Source organism: Dendrobium catenatum, unplaced genomic scaffold (genome assembly GCF_001605985.2).
Source record: "Dendrobium catenatum unplaced genomic scaffold, ASM160598v2 fragScaff_scaffold_361, whole genome shotgun sequence".
NCBI lineage: Eukaryota > Viridiplantae > Streptophyta > Magnoliopsida > Asparagales > Orchidaceae > Dendrobium > Dendrobium catenatum.
This window is the reverse complement of record NW_021318823.1, coordinates 162,434-177,573: the sequence shown is the minus strand read 5'-3', so window position 1 is coordinate 177,573 and position 15,140 is coordinate 162,434. Positions and strand designations below refer to the sequence as shown.

General features: G+C 34.8%; 1 protein-coding gene across 1 annotated transcript; it reads right to left on the bottom strand.

Moving 5' to 3' along the window:
• Nucleotides 1-589: 589 nt before the first annotated feature.
• On the bottom strand, nucleotides 590-7,226 carry LOC110110686 (midasin-like). Its single transcript, XM_020842283.2, has 9 exons — nucleotides 7,121-7,226; nucleotides 4,738-4,860; nucleotides 4,565-4,646; nucleotides 4,389-4,485; nucleotides 4,155-4,286; nucleotides 4,005-4,061; nucleotides 3,748-3,924; nucleotides 2,513-2,638; nucleotides 590-2,428 (listed from the first exon to the last, which is right to left on the bottom strand). The coding sequence occupies exons 2-9, from the start codon at nucleotides 4,823-4,825 to the stop codon at nucleotides 590-592; spliced, it is 2,598 nt and encodes an 865-aa protein (XP_020697942.1). The 5' UTR covers nucleotides 4,826-4,860; nucleotides 7,121-7,226.
• Nucleotides 7,227-15,140: the final 7,914 nt, after the last annotated feature.

Here is a 15,140-nt window from a genome sequence, read left to right as displayed (position 1 = left end):
TATACACATGCAAACAAAACCAAAAACTTGAACAAAAACATAAATCATAAATGCATATAACAGTACATAAACGCATAGATTGCTATGAACAGGCATCAATAAATACTAATGCACCTATATACTTGAGAAGAAATTCATGCACTAATGCACACAGTGATAGAAGAGAATACATGCTTGTCTAGACATAAAATTTTCATTTATGTTCACGAGTGCATGCGGGTAAAAAGTAAAAATTGCCAGAAGTGCATACAAACGTACATGCATTATGCATACTAGAAAATTTATCAGAAACTACATAAATTGTATATTGTTGCATGGATGCACACACTAAAAAATATACTTGACATAGGACAACTCGGCATGTAATCCTCTTTAACAAAACCAAACTTCAATCATGCAACTATAAGCCCTCAAATTGGATCCATCATGCAGTTATGGGTCTAATTTAGCAAATAAAATATGATATCAATGATGATTAAATGTAATAATAATCACATGAAGAACAAAACATCAACAAAAACTTTAAAATAACTTGATAAACAAAACAAAAAGTTTAGGTTGCAGAAGTGAAGTACGATAAACCAAAACACTAAACCAAATTTAAATGTAGCATATTGATCTTTGATAAAGATGTTATAGAAATAGAATATACCGCTTTGTATAAGTCATTGATTAGTAGTTTCACATTTAGTCGACGTTCCAGCACCTCCCTCACAACATTCTTCTCATTCTCTTCTCTCAATCTTTCAGCGAGAAGAAAATACCCATCCTTAGCCAAGTCCTCATATGAATTGCCAAAAAACCTAAATCGGTTAGCCCAACGAAACAAATCCCGTGGTGTTATGAAACCATGCTTTCCAGCAAACACTTTACTGCTTTGCCTATGCAACTGCAGATCTTTCATTACCTCAACCATTCTTGAGGCATAACTTGCCGGAATGCAGCATCTTTTCTCTAGAATAGTTGTCAATTCATCATCAGGAATTTCATCAACATGAATCTCCAGAAAACGGTTGCGGAAGGCCCTTGAGAGCATTTTTCGTCCACCATATATAGTTGGAGGATTCTGCGTGGCAAACAGCATAAAGTCTGGATGTGCCGATATTGTTTCTTGTAGTTCAGGCACAAACAATTCTCTATTATCATCTAGAAGCCTATTTAATGCTTCCAATACATCAGATGGAGCAAGATTAAGTTCATCCAAGACAATCCAATATCCCTTCCGAACAGCCTTCAACAGCACACCTTCTTGGAACTGAAGCCTACCATGAGAGTCGGTTATGTATGAACCAAAATATTCCTGGAGATCAGTGTGTTCATGATTGTTGATGCGGACAAATTCATGACCAGTAACTGAAGCTAGATACTGAACAAGACTAGTTTTTCCACTGGATGTGGGTCCCTGCAGAAGAACAGGATACCTCTTAATGTAGAAGGCACGGGCAAGGTTTTTAAGATGCACTTTAACAGTATTTGTAAGAACATAATTTTCCACGAAAGACTTTATCTGGGAAGCATAAAGAGGAGCCAAATCTCCAGAAAAATAACTATTAAAAGGGATATCATGAGGCATGCCACCTGATAACAAGTTCGACAATATCAAGTCGTGCATAATGGCAGCACTGGGGGCATCTAAAAGAGTAAGAAAGAACATGCAAAAGCCATCATAAAGGGCTTTTTTGAATCCAAATCTCTTTTCAGCCATCTTGGTATAATTGAGTGCTCGAGCTAGGGACCGTAAACTGAACTGTGGCTTCTGATTAGCACCATCCTGCAACCTCTCCTCAGATTCCTTCTTCACTGATTTGTAAAACCGAACAATCCTGTTTGACAATTCAGTTGTGGCGTTACCTTCACCCAGGTATTGATTAACAAATAGAATTAGATCATCATCATCAAAAACATCATCAATAAAATATTCAGTAAACCGACTCTTGAATGCAAATGGAAGATCCCTCTTTCCAGCATCAGTGGCAGGATTCATGCAGGCAAATAAACGAAAATCAGGATGACGTTCAACATAATCTACATCACCCCTCTCTGCAAGACACAAAGTACCAAGATCTCCATCAAGGACACCAATAATTCGCTGCAGTGTTTCTGGCGGAGCAAGATTTACTTCATCTAACAAAAGCCACTGCCCACTTTTTAAAGCACTTACAAAAGCACCCTCCACAAATTTAAAAGACATTGCTGAAGAGACACTAATCTTCTTAAGAGCACCGTCAAGCCCCAAAGACAATGACTCCCACTTTTGAACTGTCTCTTCAATCAATGGCCTCTTTCTCTTCGAGCCACAGCCAGATTCTCTTGTTTTAGCCAACAGTTTCTGGACAAAGTGAACCGACTTCTGGCAAGCATGCAGTAATTTTTTCCAGTTCTTTTCTAATATGAATATCTCAAACTGGCGAAGCAGAGCTTCATTATCCTATTCAAAAGAGAGACAAACCTTGTCACAGAAGTCTTCAAAATTGCATTCAAGTAAAATTAAGCGCACATAAATAATGCGTACCTTCTTGGAAAAAGTCTTGCAGAACAACTCCTTGAATTCATGATAAAGAGGCATGCATATTGACTGTGCATCAGTAGGCTTATAGCCACCCAGCAGATCAGCAACATCAGTTTGCTGGCTTAAGTTCTGTGGTATGTCAAGCAATATAGTACAAGAATGAAGAATAAGAGAGACATTCAAGCGCATTAACATTGCACGGGAAAAAGAGCAATGCAATCGTACCAATCTTCAATTGAAATTAATCTCAAGTAAAGCAAAGTAAAATAATTGCCTTCAGTTACTTTATTGGAATGACTCCGAATAGAATCTAATTTCATGTGAGACTAGCGTGGCAGCAGTACAGAATGCAGCAGTCAAAAAGCAGGATTTTTTTCATCAAACTAATTCAACATACACATCATATTTTAATATTTTATATAATGTTTCAAGTAACAAAAGCAAGAAATTTGACAAATACATGCTCTTTCCTACCAAAATAAATTTGCTCTCAATATCATGTTAAAAAAAATAAAACAATGCAGTAATTAATGCAATGCTCAAGGAAAACATAAAATTCATGGATGGCTTATACACAACAACAACAACATCCAACCTTTATCCCACTACGTGGGGTCAACTAAATGAATTATTTTTCTCCATTGTATCCTATTAAGAGTTAAATTCTCATTTAAATCTAATAAAGAAATGTCATTTCTACTATTTTCTAACTTAAGTATTTTTAGGTCTACCTCTATCATTCTAAACATAAGTCAACTCGAATACATACCGGGTCATCGAAAGGCCGCCATTTTATATGACCAAACCATCCAAGACAACTCACTAATCTTATCTTCCACTAGAGCTACTCCAACCTTTTCACCTATATGCTCATTTCGTGGCCTGCCTCTAATAGTTACACATACAACTAAAATTTACCACATATTAAAAACTTCCATCCATTTAAAAAATGAAATAGCATTCAAATCTATTTCTGAGTGTGATCAAATCATTACCAATTTGACGAAATAAAAAAATACAGGTTGTTTATTTCACTTTTTATATTTGGAAGGGAATTTGACAAGAAGAGATTAATTTTGTAACTAGTCAAGATTTCGATGCTACGTCATAAATTATCTCTGATTTCATTGCACAAAAAAAAGCAAGGCAAAAATCACATTAGAAGACAGACAAAATTGTATAGAAACTTAGATAAATACTTTGGAAAAATGATAGCATCAAATACTCAAGTGCTTTACCATAACAATCAGAGGGTACCCAAGCATCATAGCCAGATTCTGTACAAGCGTTGTCTTTCCTGTTCCAGTTTCACCTACTAGAAGAACCGGTTCATTGTACTTAACGGAACAAGCTATTCGCTCAAGTGACTGTAGAGCACTACGAATACTAACAAAAGGCTGCCTATCATGAATATCCTGGATACAACAGAAAAATTACAAATATGGAAAAACAGTGAAGTGCATAGAAAACAAAATGGCATAATCCTTAAACACACAATTCTTTTAACACGCTGGAGTGCAACTCGCCCAACTTGAAGGCGTGATAGCCGCATCTGCAACAAAAGAAGAATCATAAACTAAGAATCTTTGGTGAAACAAATCAAAATATGCCACCGTTTTCGGAAAAAAAAAATCATAAAAGCAACCTGAAGGGTTGGCTTGTTTGAAGGGTACAACATTGCCCCTTCAAGAGGAACACTCCATAAGTTAGCAATTTCTCTGATCAACAATGAACGGTTTTCAGACATGGGCAAGAAAGCCGCAAACAAATCAACAGCCTGGTCAAAAGATAGAAAATTATCTTAGTAAAAAGTGAATAGTGAATACCCTCATGGCCAGGACTAGCTATAATTTCCCCTGTAAAGAAAATGAGTGGTAACCTCTTGATAAATATTTTCTGAATCTGATAATGATAAGCCAAAGGCAAACAAGTTAAGAGGCAACGCTGCAATTCTCTTGCACCATTTGAGAAGATCCCTGCCAATATCAAGCAAAGTTGACGAGATAAGTATATAATATCATATGTTGCAGGTAATTAACCAATGCTTACGCATACCTTAAAGAGAATCTATTGAAAGCAGAAGCTGACATGACTCCTATTTGATAAGAAACAACAGAGTTGACCCGCTCAAATGTATCTGATAGCCAAGCCAAATGCCTCATTCAAGAGTGTCGTTATTTGTAAAGCATGCGGTAATTAGCATAACAATAGAAAAGAAAATAGCATACCAACAAGCTGTGAGGATAAGAAGTCTAAAATTGGATATCTTGCATTAATTATATCAATCATATCATCTCTACTGGGAGCCCGAACCATGACTTTCCTCCAAAAGACGCTAAGGGAAAGCCTTCCTAAACAAATGAAGTGATTTAACAAAGTAAGATCCACAAGATTTAAAAGCAAGAATACATATTTGTAATTTTTAAATTTAACATTCTTTATTACACAAGATTCATAAAAGGCAAAAATTTATTCGCTTAAAGCATGATAAGAACTAAGCACTAGAATTTTCCATTCCTTCAATATAAAATACAAAGTATTAAGCATTTTGCACATAACACTAAAAGATCTCTTTATACCAGATATGTATCAGCATAACCAAAACAAAAACAAAAACTATCAAAGACATTGAAAGAAAATTAACTATTACTCTAGGAAAACCACGATCCCTTGTTATGCCTAAACCATTAGGCCATGCACGAGAACAAATAATTAACTTCATAGCATCAAATCCAGATCAATACTTTTATAACAAGATGGAACAAGGTTTTCACCTTTCAAAACAAGAACAACACACGATTTTGGTTCTAAATTATTTTTCCTTTGCCTTCAAATGCATGATCAAGGATGGCCTATCATTTATGCATAACAAAAAATTTATGAATAAAAACTTCAGGTTTTTCTTCGTATGTCCATGCTTATGATGCGTCAAAAGCTTTCATCATGGACGTATTGAAATACAGAAGCATGGATTTCTTTTTTGGGGGAAGCTAAAAAATATCCAAATATAGATAAAGGAGCCTACTAGAGACTTGTGAGGAATGTGATTTCCTTTCCCACACCATACCGGATATAGCATTTGTTGTAAGCATGATTAGCCAGTTCATGCAAAATCCAAAGCAGACTCACATGCAAGTTGTAGACAAAATATTACGCTATCTTAAGGGGAACCTAGGTAAAGGAATTCTCTTCAGAAGAGAATGTGGAATAACCCCAAAAGCATATACTGAAGCAAATTATGCATGATCACAAGTAGATAGACAATCTACCTCAGGATACTGCACATTCCTCAGAGGAAACCTTATTACATGGAGAAGAAAGAAACAAAATGTGATGACAAAATCTAGTGCAAAAGAAGAATACAGAGCTATGGCCTTAGGAATATGTGGAATATGTGAGCTAATGTTGATCAAAATAATTCTAAAAGACCTAAGGATCAAGTGGGAAAGACTCATGAAGCTATACTGTGATAACAAATTAACAATCAGCATAGCTCACAATCTAATTCAACATGATAGGACCAAGCACATAGAAGTGGACAGACATTTCATAAAGGATAATTTAGACAGTGGTCTTATATGTATAGATCATGTATCATCAAAAGACCAGCTTGCAGATATTCTTAACAAGGGACTCGATAACTCTACCTTTCTGGGACTGATTACCAAGCTGGGAATGACAGATCTGTATTCCCCAGCTTGAGGGGGAGTTTTAAATCCTAGCCGTCGCTTGACATTTTGATCTCACGGCTAGGATGGGAATTCATAAGAGGCTCGCCTATTAAATCCTATCTGTCCTTTGGCATTTTGATCCCACGGCTAAAATGGGAATCGGTGGGAAGCTCACTTGGATCACACTGATCTCCTTCTATATTTAGATGGTTGATTTATGAAGGATTATATTAGAGAAATTATACATTATTCTATAATTATTTATTTCTTTATTATGATATCTTGTAAAGATCTATAAATAGGGGTAAGTTTGTGCAATAAAATTAAGCCTTTCCCCTCTCCAATTCTCTGAATTTAACACTAACAAATTCAATTTCTATGATAACCCACACAAAGCAAAACCCGTCCAAAATCACCAAAATTCGACAATAATTAATCCTTGTGAGTATTATTATTTGAAGGCAATTTAATAGGATGATTGAGATATTCTATAAAGATATCACAAAATTCCCTCAATGCATTGAATTAAGAAGATTCGTAAATTTCCCCTATAGCAAGACACAAAAATAAATTAATAAGTTATTATTTCCAAGGATTTGCATTAATACATCATTTAAAAAATTTAAGAAAATGCTAGAAAATTTCTCAATGATGCAATCAAATATTGTTAAACCAAGATGTTTATTAATACAACATAATGCAGCTGAAAAGCACCTCTAATAAATGAAATGCAAATTGACAATAATTGCATATAGTGCAAATAAATGTTCAACACATAAACATTAAAAAAACCAATATCATCGTTATATAAACTATCTTATCTTTCATTCAAATGAAATCCAAGAAAAAGCATGTGTTATTTGGAATGCATAAACTTCATTAAAAAAATTAACATGAAAATTTTCACAAAGGAAACATACTAAACATTATTTATATCTACCTTCAGTTGTTTGACGAAATTCATGTGTTGAGGTTGATATTGTACCAAACAAACGAAATCTTTCTGAAACGCTTATCACCTACAAGATTAACAAATAAAAATGGAAATCAATTATGTGTGTGTGTGAATATATATATATATATATAGAGAAAAATAGTAAATCATGTTGTACAAAACTTGTTTTGTATGTACAATTATAAAATCGTATGGGACGAAAATGTTTTCGCACGTACGAATAGAAGCTACCAAAAATAAAATGTTTTTTTTTGTAAAACATTATTTTCGAGGCATCCTTTCATGCAGGCTTTTTGAGCACTCGATCGTATAGACGAACATGTGTTTGTCCGGGATGATAAAAATTAAAGATCATTTTAAAGGTAGTTAGGGGCTGAAAAATTATGATCAATTCCTTTCTCTTTACAATACTCTTCAAAGTTTTCATTTTGGAATTCACCTCCATGATCACTCTGAATAGATAAGATTTTACAACCTAGTTTTCTCTGAATCCAAGTCAAAAAATTCATAAATTCCTCAAATGATTCACTTTTATGAAATAAAAACTTAACCCAGTTGAATCTAGAAAAATCATCCACAATCACAAATTCATATACTTTCCCTCCTATACTTGCAGTGCTAACCGGTCAAAAAAGATCCATATGAATAATTTGTAATGGTTTGCTAATTCTAAGATCCTTAATGGAATGAAATAATGATTTCACATGTTTTCTTAGTTGATATGGATCACACAGGTGATCCTTAGTAAAGTCTAATTTTAGTATACCTCTAACAAGTTTTTTTGGGTAATTTTTTTAAGGTTTTTTATACTAGCATGATAAAGTCTCCTATGTCATAACCATGATTCATCAAAAATTATTTTCAAACAAAAAAGCATTAAGAGATTTAATATAATTTAAATCTAGCATATACACATTATTTATCCCAGTTCCATGTAGTACATCATTTTCATTTTGGCTTAATATACAACTAATGAGAAAAAAATTAACACTATATCTCTTATCACATAGCTGAGTAATACTCAAGAGATTATGCTTTAATCCTTCTACAAGTAGAACATTTTCAATGAAAAATTTATTCAAGTTTTCGATCATACTATGCCTACCACATTCCTAGTGGTATTATCTCCCAGTGTAACCTTGCCTCCATTCCTGGCTTCTAGTGATATGAATTGTGTAGTGTCTTTAGTCATATGCTTTGAACATCCGCTATCCAAGTACCAAATGCTCTCATGAGGTCTTGTATGAGAGCGTTTCTACAAGATAATCAAATGTTAGTCTTGGGAATCCAAATAAGTTTGGGTTCTCCTCTTGGAAAAATTAATCTAGATGCTTGTATAATATGATTTATTTTATGCATCTTTGGCCTCTACACTAGATAAGATTTTTATGAATACTGCAAGTGTGGGATATGTTCTTAATCATGCCACAAGAAAAATACCTAACTCTAGGAAAATGATTTTTTAATTTATATAGATAAATTTATCTTTTCTTATGTTTTATAATTTTTTATTTCTTTTTAGGATTAAAAAATTATTCAGGTGTAGGTAGAATTGTGTTCTTTTCATAAGCATTTAAATGTGCTTTAAAAAATGAGTTTGCACTTTCTAACATTGTCAACTTTCAAATAGTGATATTTATTATCAGATTCATCCATAAAAGTTTTAAAATCTTTTTCAAGTTCAGTGTGAGATGATTTTAATAATTCATGCTATTTATTCAATTCATCGTATTCATCTAGCAATTTCATGTAGTTGTTATCAATTAGTACATGATCTTTCCTAAGAATTTCATGCTCCTATTATAATTCAATGAATTCTAAATTCAATCTAGCATACATCTTTTTAAGTTTTCTATATGTTGTATGAAATTTTTTTAGAAAATTCAAGTAACTCATCATATCTATCATATCTTAAGTCATATATCTCTTTTTGGTATGATTGATCAAACTTGTCGACCATCAAGCACAAATTTGTAACTTCTTCTTCTACCTCTATTTCTGAAAAGTTCAAAGCTGAATCCACCCAAAATACTCTCTGCGCTCTCTTTTTGTCCTTCCTCACATAAATTTTCTCTTCGACCTTCTCCTTGTTATGATTGGTTTTAAAATTTGAGCATTCTGACTTGACGTGTCATGGCTTCCTGCATTCATATTAAATAATATCATTATAAGCCTAAATATTTTTGTGGAACGTACCTTTATTCCACTACTGGTCTCACCTTTGCTTCCTCTTTAGAAAACTTCTAAATTTCTTAGTCATTAAGGCAATGTCATCTTCAGTCTCAAGCTGGGACTAATCACTCTCCGAGTCATCTACTTTCACTACTATATTCTTTTCCTTCCATTTCTCTCCTGTATTAATCTGTCTTTGAGTCACTCTTTACTCGTAAGCAATTAGTGATCTATGAAGATTGTTAATATAATAAATATTTAAATCTTTAGACTTTATAATGATACTTATTTTAGCATTATAAGTAGTAGGTAAACAATGAAGAATTTTATTTACTTTCTCTACATTTGTTAATTCCTTACCTAAAGCATGCAAGGAGGAGACTATTTGAGTGAAATGTATGTATATGTCAGTGATCAATTCATTTGATTTCATGCAAAATAGTTCATAATCATGCAACAAAATATTTACTCTAGATTATTTCACTTAATTAGTCCCTTCATATGTGATACAAAGTCTATCCCAAAATTTTTCCGCTTTTACAGGTAGAAACTGGTATATTTTCTTCAGATTTAAGTGCACAAAAGAAATTATTCAAACATTTTATGTTTAACTGAGGTAATTCATATTCTTCTACAGTTCAGTTAACAAATTATGTTTAGTTCTAATGCTATTTTCTAGTCTTGTTGGCCTAGTGTATCCATATGCGATAGTCAAGCGATTGAAGAAAAGTAGACATTCATATTTTCTAAAAATCGAAAGGAATATTTTCAAACAATGGGGGTCTAGTGATCGAATACCCTTCAACTATGTTATGATTTCCAAATGTAGCAATAATCATTTTCAAAAAAATAATCTAAACTTTAAATTTTGAAACAAAGCTTTGAAACCACTTGAAAAGTCCGTATAGGCTGTTAGACCTAACGTTATTGTCCTAAGGCTAACCAAAAGGGGGGGGGTGAATTGATATTTTAAAACCTTCTTGATAAAGTTTTCAAATCATAGAATTTATTTTTAAAATAAAATTTTTAACCACAAAGATAAAATTACTAAAAAATTAAATTCTAAAAAATAAAAATAATACAAAGATTTATAATGATTCGGTCCAACTAGACCTATGTCCACTCCCTGAAGACTCCCTCTTTAGGTTAATCACTATGACTAAAGTGAATCTCCTTTTGCCCCCATATCAAGGTAGAGAAGCCTTTATAATTTTTCTCACTTCCACTAATCCCTAATGCGGCAGAGATGGTCCATCATCCTTTCACACCTTCCAAGTGTCGGTAGAGAATCATCATCCTTTCATACCCTCCAAGAATCGGCATAGAATGATCATCCTTTCACACTCTCCAAGAGTCGATAAAGAACCATCATCCTTTCACACTCTCCAAGTGTCGACAGAGAATTGAAACTTCTCTAAAGATTTTCTCTCGAGCAACTAGAAAGAAGAAAAGAAGAGAAGTGACACAAAAACCAAAGAGATTTTTACATTTGAGTAACCTTGTGAACCCTTCACACTTTACTTGCAAGAATTCTCTCTCAAACACTTTCCCAAATCACCCTTTCACTTGCCCTCAAAGAAAGCACAAAGACAAGACTCGACTAAGTTAGTTCCTAAGGACATTTTATATGAAAGACATAAAAAATCATCTAGAAAACTGAAAAATTTTAATTTTTACCATCCACGATCCTACAGTACGATCGACAATCATCCCGAACAAACATATTAAAATTTTCTCATATGATCCTATATGAACTATTTTTGTACAAGCCTATTGTACAGTACGATATATATATTATAGAGCACAAATAATTATAAAAAAATTTGCTATTCATTTGGACGAAAAAATCCCCATAATTTTGTACTCTAAACTTCGTCTATACAAACGCCAGATTGTCCTGGACGAACAATTCAAAAAATTTACCTATTCGTATGGACGAAAATATTCCCTACAATTTCGTACTCTAGACGTTGTCTGTATGAACTCCAGATCATCCCTGATGAACAATTCAAAAAATTTACCTGTTCATATGGACAAAAATGTTCGCAACATTTTTATACTCTGGACGTCATCTGTACGGAGCCAACTTCATACAGTACGAACAATACTTAGAAATTTTTCTCCGTCCATGATTTCATTAATTGCTCCCTGGAGAAAATAACTGAAAAAATTATCCCAAACGAATTGAAATCGTACATTATGATTAGTTTAAAATTTTACAAGTTTTTAACACTCCCCAGTGTGTGTGTATGGTTACTAAATTATAATCACACTCTCTCAGACTCAATAAAAGTGTAAAATACAGACTCCAATTACAATGAACTCTAAACTAATATGAGTTAAAGTCTTGAACAGTCTAGAGTATGATTTTCCTGAAATATTAGAGATACGGCGTCACAAAATTAGTTTGATCAGGCACGAATCTTGAGGCAAAACCCAACTCGGAAACATCAAAAATTAAATTCGGAAGCACCCAAACTCCAATTTTAGTGAGCCTATAGTCAAACTGAGCGTCTCGGAAATACAAACCCAACGACACTAAGTTCAACCCAATATGAGCCCAAATGAGTACGAATTAAGAACCCGAAGCACTGTTGGAAGGTTCAAACCGTAATTTGAGTTACAAAACGGCCTCCGATTTTAATGAGCTTATAATCGAATCAAGCGGCTCAATGAGAAAAATCCAATGAGCCCAAGATCGCCGAATTCTGACAACATTAAGGACTCCAAATGTCCAACGAATGGTGCACGATCGAAGGGTTCAATATCGGCCGTCCATTCAAACCACTCCCTATTTGCCCATGATCTCACAACTATTTACAAGACATGCCACTCCAGAAAAACTATAAATAAAGCCCTCATTCTTCACAAAGGAGACTCAAGTGAAGAGAGAGAAGAAGAAGGGAAGAAGGAAGAAGCTCCTCCTCGACCACCGCCGGAGCTCTTCCCACCGCCTGAAGACGCCAGAACTCTGCCGAATTTTCGAGAAATGCCAGGAATTTGTAGAACTTTGTAACTTTGTAAGAAGTTGATTGTAAACTGATCATCTTGATTTGTAAGATGGATCAACCTTTGTACTTCAAACAAAACACTAGTGGAACTTTACAAGTGGGCGAGGCCTCGTGGTTTTTTTCCCTCTTTTGGGTTTTCCACGTAAAAACCTTGGTGTTCATTTCTCTTTTCTGTTTGTGTGCTGAATATTCGTGCAACGCTCGGACGCAAATTCATAAACTCTACCACTGCGTATGTTCTAGCCCGCAACAGTTTTGGCGCCGTCTGTGGGAAAACTATCCCACTACTTCAAGTATTGCTACGATGGTCAACAAGTGCAGCAATCGTATCGTTGGAGCTTCTTGCTCCAACTCTCGTCAGTCCAAAAATTCGTCTATTAACCATAGACACCTGATATCTACCTCTTTTCATCCTGGGGGGCAGAATGCTGCTGGAGAAGGGACCTCAGGACCTTCTTTAGAAGAAAGAATCCAGAAGATGGAAGAATATCAGAACGAGATCCTTCAACTGCTGCGAGAGAGTCGGCAACCGACATTGGCACAACGGGAGGAAGTTTTTCTCCCTCAGGATCCACCACGGGTTGAAGATGTCTAATTCGAACATCTTCAAGCAGAAGTTCATCTCCCTCCACCTAGAAGATTTACTCAGTCTCGACAGGATAACAAACTTGCTGATACAGCAAGTTCTACACATCCTCCGCCTTCAACTCGGCAGCCTCGCATTCTCCCTGATCTCCTAGAAGGCTTTGCCCAACCACATATTGCTGAGCTCCCTCGCAATGCTCTACGTCATGAAGTACGAAAATTTGTACGAGAAGAGTTCCCCCGAGGAGATGTGAGGCGAGCTCTCCGACAGAGGAACTTCTAGGAGTCATCACCTTTAAGTGAAGCCATTCTTCAGCACCCCATTCCGATCGGATTCAAAGTGTCAAACGTTGAGTCCTACGATGGGATGATAGACTCATATGAGCATATCGACTACTACAGAACCATCATGCATATTCAACGAGCATCAGATGCACTCCTTTGCCAGGTTTTTCCTGCCACCCTTAAAGGACAGGCTCAAACGTGGTTCTATTCTCTTCCGTCCAGAATGATCCCTTCATTCATCAAATTAGCCAAACTATTCGTTGAACAGTTTGTGGCTAATTGAAGAATTGCTAAGGATTCTTCCCACCTCTTCGGGATCCGCCAAAATGAGGAAGAATCGTTGAAGGAGTATTTTCAGCGGTTTTCCACTGAGGCTCGACAGATTCCAGGAGTAGACCCTGAATTACTCAGAGGGATCTTTCTTTGAGGTCTTCGTCCTGGGCCCTTCTATTCAGCACTCATGCGCGACACTGTTCATTCATATGCTGACCTGATCCATCGCGTGGAGGCACAAATTTCTACATATGAAGCTATAAATGCTCACAGTAAGCAATTTGAGCAAATCAACGGGAAGCGCAAAGGTGCGCATGGGATGGACAATTCATTCTCACAACAGAAAAAGCAAAGGAAGAATGATCTACCTCATAGGCCTCCATTAACGTGATGGGAACCCCGACAGGAGAAGGAGTATACCCCACTCAACACGTCTCGAGCAAATATATTGATGGCCGTTCGAGATCAATATACATTAAAATGGCTGAATCCTTTGAAGTCGAACACAGCAAATGCAGATCAGTACTGTCACTTTCATCGAAGTCGTGTTCACACCACCGAAGCCTGTAAGCAACTCAAGGATGAGATTGAAAGACTTATCAACCAGGGCTACCTTCGACAATTTATTCGGGATTCACCTACCCGAAAGGAAGCTCGTCACGCTGGGGGGGTAAATCAATAATAAAGACAACCATTGAATAATAGTCAAGTGGTTGGAGAGATTAAATAATCACACACTTCGTGCATTTGTATTAGCAATACTACTTATCTTGTTGTCTCTTTTATGTTGAGTAGGGTGTCACATTGATATCTCTAATATCTTCTTTCAAGTTAAATGTTGTATTATTACCATACGTAGATCTTATATATTGAGTACTTTGTAATTTGTATATCCCTGACTCATACTAGGGAACTATTGTACTGTCTTACATGATGTAGAAATATAATGTTCATGTTGTTGTAATATTATTTTCTCTTGTGAAAGATAAAAAAGTTTTTCAAACTCTTTCTCCGTGATTCGAGAAATACACAATCTACATTGTATCTTGGTGGGAAAAATTATGTCACCACGCAGATTTTGATTTCTCCTATTTTGTAATCGAATACTGCATTGAGAATAAAGTACAATCTCGAGAGATTGACACAATATTCTACAATGGATTCAATATCAAAATAGGGTTTTGAAAATTGATATTTCTATAATCAAATATAGTTCAAAGAATAACATATCATCTCGAAAGATGAACATAAAATTTTATAGAATATGTTTAAAAATAGAAATAAGTTTTTTAAAAAAGTTTATTCATTCTTTTATTTAGATATAACAAGGAGAATATTATATCATCTTGAAAGACGAACATAACATTCTTCAAGACTTCCAAAACAAGAATATATTTTATAAAAATTCATCATTTCTAAAGTTGAATATAATAAGTATAATATTATATTATCTGAAAGATTAATAATATTCTACCAGTCTATTCAAAATTAAAAATGAGGTTTTAAAAATATCTACGTTCCCAAAGATTCTTCCCTTGTTTTATACAAATAAAATAAGATTTATTTTAGTCTGGGGTTCTCAAATTCCTATAGAGGCAAGCCCCTATAGTTAATTACATCCTAGGAGAGAAGCTCCTAAGAAAACTCTCGATTAAAGCAGTGATTTCATACCCTTTTGA